The 18,474-nt window shown below is 47.1% G+C and overlaps 1 protein-coding gene across 2 annotated transcripts; it reads left to right on the top strand.

Moving 5' to 3' along the window:
• The first annotated feature begins 375 nt into the window (after nucleotides 1-375).
• On the top strand, nucleotides 376-9,834 carry LOC310631891 (homeobox protein SIX1). Of its 2 annotated transcripts, none has more exons than XM_083348673.1 (2): nucleotides 376-1,765; nucleotides 8,235-9,834. In XM_083348673.1, the coding sequence occupies exons 1-2, from the start codon at nucleotides 1,206-1,208 to the stop codon at nucleotides 8,524-8,526; spliced, it is 852 nt and encodes a 283-aa protein (XP_083204799.1). In that variant the 5' UTR covers nucleotides 376-1,205; the 3' UTR covers nucleotides 8,527-9,834. The 2 variants fall into 2 exon arrangements, with proteins under 2 accessions (XP_083204799.1, XP_083204800.1); XM_083348674.1 differs by having other exon boundaries at nucleotides 376-1,706; nucleotides 8,235-8,406.
• Nucleotides 9,835-18,474: the final 8,640 nt, after the last annotated feature.

Genomic DNA, 18,474 nt, shown 5'->3' with positions numbered 1-18,474 from the left:
CATCCAAAGAACTCTGGGAGCAATGCTCCACTCCCCTTGGCTTAGAGCTAGCCGCAGAACTTACCTTTTAAGGTTTCAATCCATCAGTCCTTTTATTCTGATGATTATTAATTTTATGATTAGGAAAATCTCCACCTCCAATCCTCTGAAGGCAAAGTTATGAGGCTCTTTTAATTATTTAGTGCATACCATAAGCTATTCATCTGGGGCATCATTTATTCATTCACAACATTAAGGTAATTAAATATGAGCTCACCGAGAACGAGTGAATCTCGAAAAGGAGAAGGAGACCAGTTGGTTGGTTGGCTGGAGGGTGAGATGGACGGGTAGAAGTGATGGGCCGAGGAAAAGAGGGGGAAGAGAAGAGCTGGGGGTTGGTGAGCTGGCTGGCTGGCGGTGGGTGTTGGCTTCTTCTTCTTCTTTTCAAGTCTGCAATAATTGATTTGCACAGAATTTCGTTCCCCTTAGCTGACACTTGAGAACCAGCTCAACTTGCAAGGTCCTGACGTGTCTCCCTTTCTGGGGGCAGATGGAGGGGGAGAGAGAGAGAGAGTGAGAGAGAGAGAGAGAAACCTCGAGCTGCTCGCTTCCCTTATCCCCCGGCAGTCAGTCGCTCGGCTCCAACCAGAGCGCCCGCGCCTTAGAGCGCCGAGCGAGCCCAGCTCCGCCGCAAAGTCCCTTCAGCGCCAGGCTGAGCCGAGACCGCCTCGGGGCGGCCGCCTCCGCGCCCGCTCGCCCGCTCGCTCTCTGGCTCCCGCTGCTGCCGCCGCTTGGACTGGGCGCGCGCTCCGATAGGCGCTGGAAGCGTCCAATCAGAAGAGCCCGGACGCCGAGGCGGCTTTAAGCCTGGCTGCGGGAGGACCCCAGCAAAACTTTCCCCGGCAGCAGAAACTCGCCGAGAGCATCCATTTCCTCGCCGCCGCCCTCTGCTGCGCGGGGCAAGGCTCCCTCTCCTGAGTCCCGGCTGCCTGATTGGGAGATCCCGCCCGTTCCTTCGGGGCGCTCGGACGCGGCTCCCGCTTCTGCCGGCCCCGGGGAAGCAGCCGGGGACGGCGCCGCCACTTTTCTCCGGCTCTTCTTCGGGAAAACCCTCCTTTCCCCCCACCCACCCCGCTTCCTTCGGCCAGCTAAGCCCGCGGCAGTTGGGCTGAGGGGTGGCGGCGGCGGCGGCGCAGCAGCAGCAGCAGCAGCTCGGACCCGGAGCCATGTCGATGCTGCCCTCCTTCGGCTTCACGCAGGAGCAAGTGGCGTGCGTCTGCGAGGTCTTGCAGCAGGGCGGCAACCTGGAGCGGCTGGGCAGGTTCCTCTGGTCGCTGCCCGCCTGCGACCACTTGCACAAGAACGAGAGCGTCCTCAAAGCCAAGGCGGTGGTGGCCTTTCACCGGGGGAACTTCCGCGAGCTCTACAAGATCCTGGAGAGCCACCAGTTCTCTCCGCACAACCACCCCAAACTCCAGCAGCTCTGGCTCAAGGCGCACTACGTGGAGGCCGAGAAGCTGCGGGGTCGGCCGCTGGGTGCCGTCGGGAAATACCGCGTGCGGCGGAAATTTCCCCTGCCCAGGACCATCTGGGACGGTGAGGAAACCAGCTACTGCTTCAAGGAGAAGTCCCGGGGCGTCCTGCGGGAGTGGTACGCGCACAATCCTTACCCTTCGCCCCGGGAGAAGAGGGAGTTGGCCGAAGCCACGGGCCTCACCACCACCCAGGTTAGCAACTGGTTTAAAAACCGGAGGCAGCGCGACCGAGCGGCAGAGGCGAAAGAGAGGTGGGTTCTGCTTGTGCTTCGGACTCTTCTGGGGGCAAAGATCTCGGCGGCCCCCAGAGCAGCAGCTCTCTCGGGGAAGGGGCTTCGGGGCAGGTTTCGCCTATCTCCCCCGAGGCCTTCCTTCACGCGAGAAATCTTACGCTCCTCGGCCGAGGTAGATATGGGGCAAGAATTACCCTGTCACCCGAACGTGGAACAAAATAATGTGAGGTGCTAATGATCTGGACTGGCGTGGCGTCTCACAGCCGTAGGGCTGTAGCATATTTGGCTCGCTTGAGGCTTTGGGTTGTATGAATCCAATCCTTGCGCTCATCTGGGGGGCCCCATACGTTGCGTAAAACTAAGCAACTGGGCGAATTGTGTAGGGCCTGCTCCGGTTAACCCTGGTCAGCGCGTTGGAAGGGCGAGCCTTCGCTAAAGTTTCTGCGTTCTTTCCCTTGGCTGGTTTGCTAAGCAACGATTTCACCGCCCCTCCTTGCACCACTTACTAACAAGGGATTAGGCCACGATCCTGCACGTTATTTACATAGGCACAAGTGTCCCATAAACCCAACAGCACTTTAGTTTAATAGCTGTGCCTGTAAGGAGGCAGATGAGTTGTGTAGTTAACCCTCGTGCCTTAAAAACCAGCGGGCCCTGAGCTTTAATTTGATAGAACCGCTAGAGCTCCATCTGGTGCTCTCCAGATGTGTGGAACTGTACCTTCCAAAACCCTCAGCAGCTGGCCGGGAATGATGGGAATCATAACCCAGTAAGTAGGGGACATCCAGGCAGGGCAGAACGTGTGCAGCCTTTGTTTCTAAATACGGAGCAGCACTAGAGAGGTGTCAGTTAATTGTATTTGCATTGTCTGTCCACCTCAACCATCCCTGCCTTGCAAGGGGATCCTAAAGCGAAGTGTTACAATGCAGTTTTGAAATGCTCTGGAATCGATGGATTCAGGAATGAGCTCTCAGTTTTCCATGTGGGGAGAAAAGATGACCCCCCCCACACACATTTTCTTTACACCATCTCATGACAGAATATAAATCTTTAATGTTCCTTAGTGCTTCTCCCTTCCCCCAGGTATTGTTCCAACATACAGCGCAAACAGAAGTGTGTTGTTAGGCTTCTTCCGGGAGGACCCAGCCAAGCAAAGCAGCCCCCTCACAGACCACCACTTCATGTCTTTGTAGGCTCCATAGTCTTCACATCCCACAACCCCCAGCATTGGTCCACTAGTGATTCCTTCCCAATCTTTCCTAATTTTTTGGTTCTTGCCACCTGCCCCTGGATGCTGCCTATTGCTTCCCAACTTCACTTCTTCTGCCGGAGGATATACTGCCTGCCTGCCTTCTAGTCTTGAGTGGCAATCTTCCCTTGGCAGCTAGAAATAACAGCCTCAAATAGGATTCCTCTCTTTATAGCCCTGGGTGTTTCTACTAGAAGCACAGTCTCCAGCCTGGCTTATTATGCTCCAGTAGGGCATGATTTGAAAGCCAAATATAAAAACCAGAAAGTGAGTGTGCAAGCTAACATTTCCCTGATGGCATGGTAGTAGTGGTGATGATTGGTATCATCATCATCATCAAGCAAACAGAAAAGATGGAGCTATCTCAGTTTTAGATTTTGTGATTTTAAAACTTGGGAAAGAAGGAGCCGGAAGGGATATTCACTTCCCACTCTGCACTGCAGCCTTGGAGAAAGGCCATAAGATTTGAAGGAGCTGCTTTGTTTTTCTGGCTTTTTAAGGCAGCTAAAGGTTAGATTGGGGAGGTCATCTCCAGAAAAGGCCCAGAGGCTTCTCTGGGGATACTTCCAGCCTGCACTCCTAAGCCTGCTTTTGCGTCACTCCTGGAACTCGGAGGAACTCGGCCAGAGGCTCCTCAGACTTCTGTCACCTGAAAGGCAAGAGAAGCTACGTGGTCACAGTGGTCGCCATTCAGGGCACTGAATGCCGGCTCTCTTCCCGTCAGACCCAGCCACAGCCATCCCCCAGTTAAATGGAAGTGCTTAACTTTAAGATGGTTTACATGTGTTTAGGATTAGGGTGTCAGTCGCACTGATGGGTCCCAGACCTTCCCCACCCAAGATTTGTTCTAATATCTCAAGGCGAAATCCAGGGACTTCTATTTCCAAATCTTTCCCCTCGGAGGCTGGGCCCTCAGTTTGTTCAATATGATACCGACAGGCCCAGGGAGGGAGGAACAAGTGTGTGTGTGTGTGTGTGTGTGTGTGTGTGTGTGTGTGTGTGTGTGTGTGTGTAGAGCCGGGTGGGTGGTGGGTAATAGAGGGGCACCCTCCCAACAACCTTTATCAACTTGATGTCCTCCAGATGTGTTGGGGCTACTGCTCCCTGGGTTCCCAGGCAGCCTGACCTGGGAATTTTGGTGATTGTAGTCCTTGCACATCTGACCAAGACCAGGTTGAAGAAGACCACAGCGCTGCAGGAACAATTACAAGGCGGGGGAGGGAAAGGAGGCTCAGGGGGCTAGAGTTGGGCGTTAGACCACCACCACCACCACCCGAATCAGCGGCGGACTACAGCCCTGAAGACAGGAAGGGACCTCGGGTTGCCTCGCCAGCCAGCCGTGGCTCTTTCGATCCTTTTAATCTCCGAATCTCTGCGGACTGGAGCACTTGGGGGGAAACGGTCTCACGTCCTTCTTCTTGAGGATGGCCTCTGGAAACTAGCCCCCCCCTCCCCTGGCTTTCTCTACAAGGGCGACGCGGACTCCACAGGGGGATTTCCCGAGGGGACGCGGAGCTGCGCGGTTGGCTTTTCAGAGGTGACGCTAAGCGCCTTATTTCGGAATCGTTGGAGAACCTTTTCGACAGTACCTACTACTCGTCTGTAGAAGGAATTCAGATCGTCGATATAGTTCGGATACAGTTGGAAAGTCTTGGGCACGCCGAGGAAGCAGAGGCACGGTTCTTGAGCAAAAAAACACAACGTGTTTAGAAAACGGAGAGGAAAGACGGCAGAATGTCGCGTATCGGGCCCGAAATCCTTCAGTGTGCGCACCATGGTGAAAAATTTCCGCGAACTCGCAACAAACTCAGGGCATGGTCGGGCTACGCCCAAAAACATTTTTTAACACGTAAATTGTAGCTGTTTTAACCGGACTCGGCCTTAATTTCGGGGCAAATACAGCGAGTCTAGTGCTCCAGCTTGCAAAGATGGGCTATTTTTCACTAAGCACGTACATTGTATCCGTGGATAAAGATGTTTTCACACCGCTTTTGGTGCACGCACTCATCCCACACGTTGCTCTGCTCATATGAACGGGAGAGGTAGGAAATGGAATCGTAGAAACAAGGGATTCCACCATCTGACAGCATCTTCAGACGTGCTGTCAAAGTTCCGTCTATTTTAAACCGAGATAAACTGCCACTTACTTCAGTTTTAGCTTTTCGGAACCCGCCCCCACTCCTAGATAAATGCGTTATTACAAATAAGGGCCTTAACATTGGTTTACTTTTTTTAAAAAAAAATAAATTCCATGATTAAAATTTGTTGCATTTCTCCCGGGCTCTCAGCTCTATAGAGACTGCAGCTTTGCTGTGCTATGGACAATTTAACATCTAAAGCTCACCGCTAAAGCCGGCCTAATTCGGGCTGCGACAGCTTAGTGCAGCCATCTTAAACTGGCAGCCAAATGATGAAGTCCTGAAGGGAGGAAAAAAGTCAATTTCTCTGCAGAAGACGCGGGAAAGTGTTTTGTTTGTTTGTTTGCTCTTCTTTTTCTCCGAGCAGCTTCCGAGTCCCCGCTGGAGCCGTGGGTACGATCCAGCCTCCCCACTCAAAGCGCCTTATAGGCTGTCGCGCTTGGAGAGCAAGCTCTCTCTCAAAGCACCACTTTGCGAGATTCGGATCCGTCTTGGGGATATACTGGAATCGATGCGGCTCAAAAATGGCAGCGCAGCCTAGGGATGAATGGAGGCAGGCGGAGCGGGACCTTCGGCCGTCTGGTCTCCATCCAAGATGCGGATTGTATTGCCTTGGGAAGCTAAGCCTAGCCTTCAACTTCTGCACTTCTTTCTTAAAATAACTCACACCTGCAAGGATGACATTGGCCGACGGGGAAGATACGACGACGCCGTGCGGAATGTGCTCCCCAAAGGGAGAAGAATTCAGAGCTTCTTGTGACGTCTCTGTGATTCGTTCACTGCCTTTTAAATCCCTCGAGTCTTTGGGGAACTCAGTTTAATCCGACACGCAGCTCCCCAGGCACAGAGTTTGGCAGCCGGTCTTCAAGAGCACAAGCTGGGAAGGGAAGACCACGAAGTTCCTGGTTGCAAAAGGAGCAACCGCCCAGCTTTCTTCCTCATCGCCCAAGAAGCTCCTGTGATCACTGGCTCCCGCAGCTGGGCGACTCGGCCATGTTCGCAAATAGGCTCCCACGCATCTTCACCTGGGTTCAAAAGTCGTGGAGATAATACACATCTGCCGGGGAGTTAGGGGGTCTCTCCCCATGAGGTTTGGGAGTAACCTGAAAAATACAATGGGACTCCCTTCCAGCTAAACGCTCACCCAGAATGTCTTTTGTGACCTGGATAATAAAGGGCGACTTCCCTCCCCCCCCACCAGCAATTAACTTTCCTAAAGTTGAAAGGCCAAGTTTTCCGGACCCACAACACACACACACACACCGAAGTTTGGAGGGCGCCTAGTAGTACAGCTTCCCAAATCCTTCCTTCTCCAGCCAAGATGTGTGTTAAAATGAGGAGTGTTGTGGCACCCGAAGGCACAGTTAGATCTCAGATCTAAGCTCGTTCAGATGCCCGAATCCAGTTAGTTAGTTCAGGCAGTGAGGCTTTCTTCTTGGTCGGCTTGCAAAAGAAGAAAAAAAAACAAAGGGAGAGTTTTCCATCCCTGACTGAAACTTCGGGTGGGAGAAAAGTTCCCTGTTGCCCTCCTGAGATGCTTTCCTTGGAAATAGCTTCTTAAGTTGGAAGAGGTTTTTTTTTCCTCATGAAAACTTTAAGAGGCTCAAAATATAATGGCAGGCACGACTCTAAACTTCCTTTTCTAGCATTCGGATTTTTTTTAAAAAAAAAAAAGTTAATGGCACTTTTTTTAAAAAAAAATATGATATTTTTGTAAGTTGTTTAATATTATTGTATAATAGAAGACAATACGTAAGTTACAGCGTAGTAAAAGTCTTCTTAATCAAAGAATTTGGACGTTATGTCTCACAGTGATTTTAACTCTGCAATCAGTTATCTGGAAATCAGATATTAGCAGGACTTCTTTCTAGGCACAAGGCCCTGCAAGGCCCTGAGGCTGAAGCATAGGTGGATTTTCACTTTTGTTTTCTGAAAGATGATTATTTCCTAGATTGGTTTCATAAATTTCTGTATTTCAAAAGCGTTTTCTTTGCCTCCCTTTTTTTTCTTTTGCTTTCGGTTAGTTCAACTGCAAACAATTTCGAAGCAATTCCTGTTCTCTCAATAGGGCTCCCCTCCAAGACAGCTGCTTTTAGGACTTCAGCAAGTGGCTTTAGCGAGTTTGGCTTGGTGTTGTTCAAGTTTTTGTCGTTTTCATCTTGCAGATTGAAGCCATTGCCTCTTCCCAACCCTAAGATAATGAAATAATTGGTGTGATCATACCAATTAAACACTAATTAATATTAACTAATTGTATTAATTAAATGATATATGACTACGATTCTACAATTTTGAGTAGATTCATTTACCAATAGAAGAATTAATGGGAAACCTGGGATTTTAGGGACATTTTCAAAAGGTGTACAGTAGGCTCCCCGGTAAGTTTCTAAAGGCATTCCTGCAGTGTTCTTATGGGGCAGCAAATCTCACTGAACACAATATACCTTTATTTGGAGTGAATCACAGAAGAAACAGCTCAATTCCTGACAGTCAGAACAATTAGTCAGTTAGTTAGACTTGCCTCCAGAAGCTGTGGGTGCTCCGATACTGGAAGTCTTTAAGAAGAGATTGGACAGCCATTCCTCTGAAAGCTGGAGACCTCCAAGGTCCCTTCCCATTCTGTTATTCTGTTATATGTACAGCAAGAATTCTATGTAATCTTTCTTTGCAAGTAAACCGGGGTGGGGGGGGAGAGTGGGGGGGGGAGAGATGTGTCTTGGAGGAAATAAAAATGTACTGTGATGCCTAATGTTGTCTAAACTTGGTGGGATTTCTATGTATGAAATATATCTTTGAGGAAAGAGAGTTTTTAAAAATGTAAAGCTCCATCCAAGTTTATTTCCGAGGGCTGAAATTTTGCAGAGATCTGATAATTACATTTACATTAATGGATTTTGCATTTAGGCCAGCCTTCCCTAACCAACCCTCCAGATGTCTCGGGGATTTGCCAGGAATCCTGGGATGTGTAGCACCCATCTTTCTGGAGAGTTTGAGGTTGGGAAAGGCTTTCCTAGCTGTTCCAACCCCTCCCCCTCCTTCACTCCATTATGTAACCAGTTTGGCGTATAACTAATTTCTCCTTTCTCACCTCCCTTCCCAGAGAAAACACTGAAAACAATAATGCATCTACCAACAAACAGAACCAGCTGTCTCCTCTGGATGGGGCCAAGCCACTCATCTCCAGTTCTGAAGAGGAGTTTTCGCCCCCCCAAAGTCCGGATCAGAACATTCTCCTGCTCCAGGGCAATCTGAGCCATGCCAGGAACTCCAGCTATTCCTTGACCGGCTTAACTGCCTCACAGCCAGCCCACGGCCTCCAGCCTCACCAGCACCAGCTGCAGGAATCCCTCCTAGGCCCTCTCACTTCCAGCTTGGTGGACCTGGGCTCATGAGTTCGTCCCCCCACGCAAGGTGGGGCTTGTAAATAAGGGAACTGTGTCATACATTTTTTTTTCCTCCCCCTCCCCTACATCTCCCCCCCCCCGTTTTTTCCTCCAGAATGTTCCTGGTGGTTTTTAAAATGACTTTTAAAAATTGCTTCTAAATCATCCAGTTTCCATTTCTCTTTATGCAACACCTCTCTTGCTAAACCATCTTGTGGGCAGCCAAACAAAGGGAGAACATCCACCTTTCAATGCATTTGTGGGGCAATCCTTGGTGTCATCCCTCCGTTGCATTCTTTTCCATTGACTTAATCTTTCCTGAGTCGGAATGACAGGTTGTTGCATTTTATTTAAAAGGACAGGGAGCATCACCAAGCCAAGTTAAGCACTTAGAATCCATCAATTTCAAAGAGAGATTTAAGCACTGTGGATTTTAACTTGGACTGCGTCCTATCCTTTTGTTTCCCAGAGGAAGAAAAGAAGGCAAATATTTTATAGCAGAATCCTAAGCATCCTTACTCAAAAATAAGGCCCATTACAGTAAATGAAGTTGTCGAAGCAAATCCATGCATGCTTACTCAGAGGTTTGCTACTGTAAATGGGGCTGGTAAAACAGCTCATATAGGAAGGGGGCCTTTACTTTCCACTAAGGGCTTAGTGATATATTTTAATAGGTGGTGGTGGGTAGTTATCTTGGCTTGAATTTTGGGGTAATAAAGAGAGGGTATAAAGTACCAAAAATGAATTCTAAAAGGGAGATTTGGAGAGGGCAAATTAAGTTTACATTTTTCTTTTTGGTCAGGCTTAGATTTCTGAAAAGATTTGAAGTAGCTTTAAAAAAAAACAGGGAAACGATGCAGTATTAGCTGAAGAATGTCAAGTGCCTATGTCTTAATGCAGAGGTGTGAGCCCTTTAGGTTAGATTAAAATTTTATGAGAGTAATGTCATGTCGGTGATTTTTCTGTTTACGGTGAATTTTGGAAATGAATCTGTGTGATTTTTTTTTATAATAGCAACAACAGAAGTTGTTCCACTTACCTGGACATCTTTCATAATCCAGACTCTTTTTCTAGGTTTTATTTCTGTCTGTCTCTCTTCGTCTTTTCCCCATATAGTTTGGCTTGAGAAATCAACTGGCAATTTGATTACCGCTAGTAGCATGTGCTTTCATTTCCAGGTTTCTTGTACCCACAGAAATCTAAATTAAACTTGATAAGACTGATAAGACTCTTAATGTTATTTATAATTGGATAATAGTCAATGTGTATTCTCTGCTCTCTCCCCCCCCTTCTGCTACACTTTCTATGCCTAAAAGTCATTCAAGTTGGGGGCTATATTTACTCCAGAGGAATTTCCTCAAGTTTCAGTGAAGGCCTTGTTCAGGAAAACGTGGAGATAAGACTCCAAGCCTCTTCTTCAAACAAAGTAGTCTGGGATACTTTTGAAATCTTCTTTCTTTTTCCTCCTCCCTTAAGGCAAACGAAATAACCTTTATTCAGAGAGAATAAACATTGATGCCCCCTCTTCTTTTGGGACCAGGTGGAGCTTACAAAACATGCAAGTTTTTGAATTTCCTTTTCATTAGGCAGTAAAAGGTGCAGCAGAAGAAATGAGGTTGGCATTTGGTCCATGTCTGTGGCAGGTTAGTCTTGGAATTCAGGGGAATTTCTTCTGTTCGTTTATCCTGCTTTGAAATTATCTTGTTTGGTGAAGAGGATTTTGAAATATGAGCACCATTTTGTAAGCCCCCAGTTGGCCTAATAAAGGCACCGACTTAGTATGAAATTCATATTACCTATAGTAACTGGACTATTATGCCCATTGACATTTTTTATGGTCTCAATAGGGGAGAATTAGAATACTTTATTTGGCCAAGTGTGATCAGACACACAAGGAATTTGTCTCCAGTGCAGAAGCTCTCGGTGTACATGCAAAGCAAAAGCAATTGGTCATTTAGCAGAATGGCAGTTCAGATACTGCATAACAAGCCCCCCCCTCATCGTTATGCACATTTGAGTCAACAAACTAAGGCACCGAGCAGACCCATTCTCACATTGTGCTAAGCTATGTGTTTGCTTAGGATAATACTCTGTTCTGTGAATGCAACTACAGTTTGGATATTGTGGGAATTCATTACTAGTGATTTAGTTTCCGAACCTGGGTTTAGCATGTTGATACATTCTTCCTAGTAAGCACACACTGGAGGAACAAGTTTGTTTTTTTAAAAAATTGAATGAAAATAAAGGTCAAGGATGGGCTATAGCTTTACAGCTTCCCTGTCCTGAGATTTCCTTGGCTGACTAAAGTAGGTGAGGCTTCTGGGTAGAACTTCTCACCTGGGTGGAGGGAGGGGTTTTCTTTTGCACAGATTCTCAAAAAGGCCTTGTTTCCTCTTCCCCACTACACAGCCCTGCCAGGATTGTTCCCAACAGAGCAGGAGGGCTCCCCAGCTGAAACCTCAGTATGCTAAGTTTGTTTTTGGCTGCCTCATATATGCAACCCAGCCATTATGATACCTAGAGCAGACCATGATGGCTTGAACAAAAACTAGTTTAAAAATGCTGGCTTTCAGCATATTGCCTGGAACACATGGAGCACTGAGGAGCGCATCTGTAGGGGAGACAAACTGGGACTCCAATAATGCCCTATTCAAAGTGCAAGCCAAAGCTAGAGCAGTGATGGCGAACCTTTTGGAGACCAAGTGCCCAAACTGCAACCCAAAACCCACTTATTTATCACCGGGTGCCAGGTGGGATGTGGCCCACTGAGTGGGCGTGGCTGTGGTGGTCATGGCAGACTGGGTGGGTGTGGCCAAAGTGGGCATGGTCACCTCGATGTTGCTCGTGGGGAGGGACGCCTGTGGGGGCCGGACAGGATTGGGGGACATCCATGGGGTCTCTGGCAGGTGGGGTGGTGGGCAGGAGGCTCATCCTGCGGGGTGAGGCGAAGCAGGATGGGAGTGCCATTGCCACGGGGCAAGGTGAGGCAGGGGCCAGGCCAGCTGCTGCCTGACACCATTGGCCCCTGCACACAGAGGCCAGCGAGCGCATGGGGGCTGACGGTGTCCATCAGCAGCCAGAGCCTGCCGGCTCCTTGACCAGTGCACTCTGGAGCATCACAGCCCACCGCCAGCAGTTCAGAGAAGCTGCCTCTGAGCTGGACAGCTGGCGGACAGCTGAGGAGGCAATGCAGTGGGTTGTGCCCAGGAAAAGGAGAGCATGCGAGGCCAGGAGGGACGGGATGTGGGGAGGGAAACCAGCCGTGCTGGGATGCATCCGGCCACGTGGGACCTCGGGCAGCTGGTTGAAGAGAGACGGTTGCCATCTCCAGGGCATGGCATGTGTGCCCACAAAGAGGACTCTGAGTGCCGCCTCTGGCACGCGTGCCATAGGTTCGCCACCACTGTCCTAGGTTATCTTGACATGGTGTAGTGATGGAGTTTTATTCAGGCCCTGGAAAGCCCCAGAGGGAGGGATTGTTTAAACTGCCCCCCCCCACACACCCCTTCTGTCCTCCTTTCCTCTTGCGTCAATGCAATTTTTCTTTGCCCACTCTCTAGGCCTTGCAAATCCCTGGCCTTGTAAAGAAGGAGCAGAAAGCCTTCCAAACTTCATGACATTATCTATTGGTCTTCTTTTTCTAGGATTTTTATTTTGGGGGGGCGGGGGGGGGCGGGCGAGTTTCCCTGCCTCAACAGTTAGGATCTTGGTGGCCATTTCTGACCCGGGTTACCCGGTCGCCTCTCTGCAGAGGTGGGAGGACCCCAGCAATTGCCTCCCGCGAGGCCTGAATCGTGTCCAAATGCGATACGTTTATTTATTTATAAATCACCACTAAGGGAGAACCGCGGAAGGCTCTGGACGCCGGTTTAGAAAGTAGTTCTCCTCCAGGGCGGAGCTACCTCAAGTCCTAGGATCGCAGCCTCGCTGCCCGCTTCCCCAGATACAGGCTGGAGGCTAAAACATATAGGGAACGGTTGCTGGAATTGGGTATGTGTAGTTTAATGAAGAGAAGGGTGAGGGGTGACATGATAGCAGTGTTCCAATATCTCAGGGGCTGCCACAAAGAAGAGGGAGTCAAGCTATTCTCCAAAGCACCTGAAAGCAGGACAAGAAGCAACGGATGGAAACTAGTCAAGGAGAGAAGCAACCTAGAACTAAGGAGAAACTTCCTGACAGTTAGAACAATTAACCGGTGGAACAACCTGCCTCCAGAGGTGGTGAATGCTCCAACACTGGAGGTTTTTAAGAAGAGACTGGGCAGCCATTTGCCTGAAATGGTATAGGGTTTCCTGCCTGAGCAGGGGGTTGGACTAGATGACCTCCAAGGTCCCTTCCAACTTTATATATATTATTATTATTATATTACAACACCCCTCTACCCCTCGCCGTCCTTTTCACACCAGGACTCCCAACGGCCAAGGAAGCGCGCTGGGACTGCAACCTCTGGCCTTCGCTCGCAGCATCCCTTCGGCTCCGAGTCTGCCCAGAGGCCCTCCGGCCAGCCGTTCCCTTACGGTCGGGGCCAGGAGCTGCCCCGGGAGCGCCGAGTTCATTCTCAACCCTGTTAAGAAGAGAGACCCCGATTGCCCAAGTTAGCTTGCCTTTCCAGCCCGGCTCCAGATCTGCCCCCGCCTCCGTTTCCGCCTCGGGGCTAATGACCCGCGTCTCCCCTGTTAGCGTTTTGCACCATTAAGTCCTTGTTTATCTAGTGCAGGGGCCTTCAAACTTGGCCCTTTTATGACTTGTGGACTTCAACTCCCAGAATTCCTCAGCCAGCTTTGCTGGCTGAGGAATTCTGGGAGTTGAAGTCCACAAGTCATAAAAGGGCCAAGTTTGAAGGCCCCTGATCTAGTGGCTGCTCTGCTTGCTCTCCCCGGGCCTCGACAGCGGAAGGCCGACCCGCTGCGGGAGAGAGGGACACCTCGTGTTGATCTGGCGGCGCCTTTAAGGCTTTCTGGCCTGCGAGATAAGCACCGGAGCGATCCGCAGGGCCGCCGAAATGTAGCCTCCAAGAAGCCGAGCCAAGCAGAACGGACGAGAAAGCATGCTCGTGTAAACTCAGCCGGGTTGCGCTACGAGTCAAGCAATAGGAATCATAAAACCCCTTTCAACACTGAATGACACCCATATCGAAAACTTGTCTCTCGTCTCCCCCTCATAGAGGCGCCGCGTCCCGGCTTTGGCTTTTTCCCCACAAGTGACTTGTCAATCCGTTTTCGCGCCTTGTCTCCAAGCGAAGAGCTGGGTGGACCCTTCGCCGGCAGCACCGCTGGCTTCTCCCACCGGAATGGAGGTAGCTGGCAAGAGGGCCGGGAGAAGGATTAGCTCGCCTTCGCCGAGAGTCGGGGGGGGAAAAAAGTTTTTGTTTTGTTTAGGGGAGAGTAATTACAGCCCTCTCGAGTTTCTACAAAAGGCAACGGGGCGAATATTCTCGCCTCTGAGGAGGCGGAAGAAATGGTGAAAAACAGTTGAAAAAATAACGAGGATTTTCAGAATCTATCTATCATCTATCTATCTATCTATCTATCTATCTATCTATCTATCTATCTATCTATCTATCTATCTATCTATCTATCTATCATCTATCTATCTATCTATCTATCTAATCTATCTATCTATCTATCTATCTATCTATCTATCTATCTATCTATCTATCTATCTATCTATCTATCTATCTATCTATCATCTATCTATCTATCTATCTATCTAATCTATCTATCTATCTATCTATCTATCTATCTATCTATCTATCTATCTATCTATCTATCTATCTATCTATCTAACTACTTATCTCTATCTCTATCTCTTCACTTTTCCCATTTTAAATATATATTAATTCCTTCCATTTGGAAATATTAAATGCTTAATAGCTTGCCTTTGGAATTTGTGGAAAACGTTAAATGCTTCTTTGGTTGGATCAAGCCTCCTCAAAGCAATAGCACGGTGATAAAATATTTCCACAGTTATAAGCCTTAATGAGGAATGAAGCATTTAGAGCTGAGGATGCTCCGTTCTTTAAAACAATGAAAAAAAAGTCAATCCAGGAAACTACAAATCAGTCGGCTTGAGAGCAACACTTTGGGGAAATCCTGCAAAATATTTATTTTATTTATTTATTTATTCGGTTTATATACCGCCCTACTCCCGAAGGACTCAGGGCCGTTTACAAGGCAAAATTTAAAAACAATACAATATAAAATTAAAATTAAATTAAATTAAGTCTAGCCCCCAAAAATTAAAATCACAATTTAAAAACATTAAAACCCCTCAGTCCAGACCAGATAGCTCAAAGATATCATCATAGGATGGGTTTACAAGCATTTAAAAAGGTATTACAGAAGCAAGCATGGGTTTGTAAAAACTGGTCATGGCAAACAAATCTTTTTCTTTTTCTTTCTTTCTTTCTTTCTTTCTTTCTTTCTTTCTTTCTTTCTTTCTTTCTTTCTTTTTTCTTTCTCTTTCTCTCTCTTTCTTTCCCTCTCTTTCCTTCTCTCTCTTTCTCTATCTCTCTCTCTCTCTCTCCTTTCTTCCTTTTTGACAAAATGACTAGATTAGACTAGATCAAGTAATGCTGATAGGGTAGTGCACTATCAAAGATATAGTATCTTATAAAGTCAAACAATATGAAATAATTGGTCACAGTACCAAATATTTAGATTCACAACAGATTGAATAACTGTAGCTGCCACATGATTCTTGTCCTCTATGATTACCTGGAGGCAAGAATCCAGGAAGGTACTTCAGGGTTCTATCCTGGGCCCAGTACTCCTCAACCTTTTCATAAAAGGTGAAGGAGTTGAACCTGATGATGACCCAAAGCTAGGGTGGATTACTGACTCATCAATAGACAAGCTCAAGATTCAGAAAGATCTTGATAGATTTGAACATTGGGCCCTATCCAACAAAATGCAGTTTAGTATTGAGAAATGTGGAGTTTTGCATTTAAGATAAGGGAAAAAAACAGATGCACAAAACAGATGTATAAGGTAAGTTGCATCTGTCTTGTCAGTAGAACTTGTGCAAAGGATCTTGTGTCCTGATAGACCAAGCATGAGCCAGCAGTGTAGTGCAGCTCTCCAAAGAATTAATACACTCATGGGCTGCATCAACATTGGTGTAATCCTGGATTCATGTGATGTGAGTTCTACTTTATGCTGCGTTAGTCAGACCACACCTGGAATAAGCAAAACTCCCTTTAGCAGTGATGTTACCTAGTTGGCTTATGATATATCTGCAAGAAAACAGCCAAGCCCAGATACCACCAAAGACCTCATAGTTCAACCCTGAACCACAAATATTCTCTTCTATTGATAGATCAGGAATAATTGTCCAGTTGTGGTTGCCACAATAATAGCAGCCTTCAAATACAGTATATGAAAAACTGGAAGGACGTGGACGTATCCTCCATAACTCCTGAAGATAGGAGAAGACCTAACAGATGAAAGCTTTACAGGGAACGGCTTGTGCTTTGAGAGTTATTAAGCAGTTGAACAGCCTAACTCCAGAACTGTAGGTGGTCCATCCCGCGTTCAAGCAAAAGTTGGACAGCATTTGTCTAGGAGGGTATGAGGATTTACCATGAGAGATTGGATCACCATGGACCCTTTCAACTATGATTGTACAAGTCATGTCAATCGCACAGAATGCTCATCCTTGTTTGCACAGGAAAACAGCCAGAGTTGGCAAAGGTATGCAAGGATTGTTAGTAGACAAAAGAGGCAGTAAATGACATATCATCCTTAGGAAATGAGGGAGCATGAGAAAGACTTGAAAATAACCCTGAGCTGATTCTTTATAGTATAAAAGGAGATACAGGAAGATTCTAGTCAGATTTTGAAGATTCTGTTATTATACTCTACAACAGGGCTTTTCAACCTTTTCACCCATTGTACCACTTTTAGGATATGGCAACATCCGAGTACCATCAGTCGCCTAGCAGGGTGTCAAAAACCTGATAACCTATATATATATATATATATATATATATATATATATATGAAAAAAGTGATGAAGTACAGGTGGTCCCCAGCTTACAACAGTTCGCTTAGTGACTGTTCAAAGTTACAATGGCACTGAAAAAAGTGCCCCCCCAAGCCACAGCCGAGCAAGACACCTGCCCGCCCGGTGGTGCTCTTCCTCCTGTCCGAGGTTTTCATTGTTGTGAGCATTTCTGTTGAGGATTGGCAGCGGGGGTGGGGTGGGGGAGTGTTTGGTTTTTATTCCCCCCTCCCCTCTGCTGGGTGGTTGCAGCAGGTTTTGGTCACTTCACATGACCCTGGGGCACTGTGACCATCATAAATATGAATCAGTTGCCAAGCATCTGAAGGTAAATCACAAGACCCTGGAGATGCTGCAACGTTCTAGCTGATCGGCACTTCTTCTGGGCTCAGAAGTGCCAGGATCAGTGCCGAGCTCCAGCTGGAGACTGGTGCTAATCCTGGTGCTTCCACTGAGCCCTGACAGCCCTGCAGCTCCAGCCATCTCTCACTCAGGCTTGTGCGGTGCTGCCACCGGTTCAGCTCATTCCCCTCCCCTGCTACCACTTTTCTAGGATGGTCACGTACTACCTGCCAGGTGCCCATGTACCACAGGTGGCACTCGTACCACTGGTTGAAAAGCCCTGCTCTACAACAATTGATTTATGGAAGTCTTTGCAGTGTCTAATTCCTAATCAAGTCTATTTTGAGGAGATGACCATGGTTTACACTGGAAATTGCTTCTGGTGCAAATGCATTTATCTACCGTCAAATAATAGATGGTATATGAGGCAATTTCAGTTCCATTTGGAGTGGAATTAAAGTTTAATCTGAGTGAAGGCAATGGAGTTAACTGGCTGTGTTTATAGAATACACTTAATCTAGGTCATACAAAGACCTAACAGTTGAATTAACACCACAATCAAAGATTGGTTAATATCAATATTGGCTAGTGGGTTTCATGTGTGTGGGAGAGTTGGTATCTTACATGCTAACTCAGAAACCAAGTTCTATATGTTATGTAAATGAAAGAGGTGTACTTGATGGAGAAGAGGTTTTTTAAACTCAAGGATGGTTGTGCTTGCTGACTACACCTAGGGTGTAATGCACTGTGAGAGCCTGGAGAAACAGAAAGAAGAGCCTCAACCAAGACACTAGTCAGATAAGAGAAATTTAAGTCAGAAGCAGTAATGTAATTTGAGAAAACATTTCAGATTTGACTTTTTCTAGGTATTGTCATCTGCCACCTTATGTTACTATGGTGACAGTCTACCATGAACTCTGGGGAGGAGGAATGGGAGGGGGGATGCTTGGGGGGAAAGTGAAAGTACTGCTGTATCTCCCCAAGGCACTGCTTCAAGATCACCCTGCTGGGAGAAGAAGGCAGCTGCATACCAACTGATGAAATTCTGAAAACATTTTGCTTCAACCTGATTGGTCATGTGTGTGGGGGGGATCAGTGATGAGAGGCAGCTAGGGGATGGAAAAGTTGATCTTAGGGATTTTGGTGTGTGATTCTCAGTTCTGGCTATGCGTTACTGCAATACACTTGACTTCTAATAAAATACCTTTCTCAATAAATGGAGCCAAGGATCAATTCTATTTAGAGATATAAGAGCCGGCAGGTCTGACAACTATCTTTAGGATAAACAAAGGGAAGGGTCTTGCACCTTAGACTTACAAGATTCTGTTCCTGTAACTCTATAATAAAATTATCATTCATAACTTTGGTTTCTTTGTCTGGTCTTTACAGATTGCCAGTTGTATGGTTTATGTTTTTCCTTGAGAAAACTTCTTTGCTTTCATAAAACATGAAAAACTACAATGCGGTTTGCTTGTTTACAGCTAACTTGGTTCTTGTTGCTGCATGCATTCAGTTGTGGGTCATTTAACAAAGCGTGTAGTGTGAACATAACATATATTAATACATAATTATTCCAGCTGCGATCTGACTAATGAAGCATAAAATAGAATATGA

The sequence above is a fragment of the Vipera ursinii genome (assembly GCF_947247035.1).
Source record: "Vipera ursinii genome assembly, chromosome: 1".
Classification (NCBI taxonomy): Eukaryota; Metazoa; Chordata; class Lepidosauria; order Squamata; family Viperidae; genus Vipera; species Vipera ursinii.
Note: the sequence above shows the minus strand (reverse complement) of the source record. Positions and strands in the feature narration are given on the sequence as shown.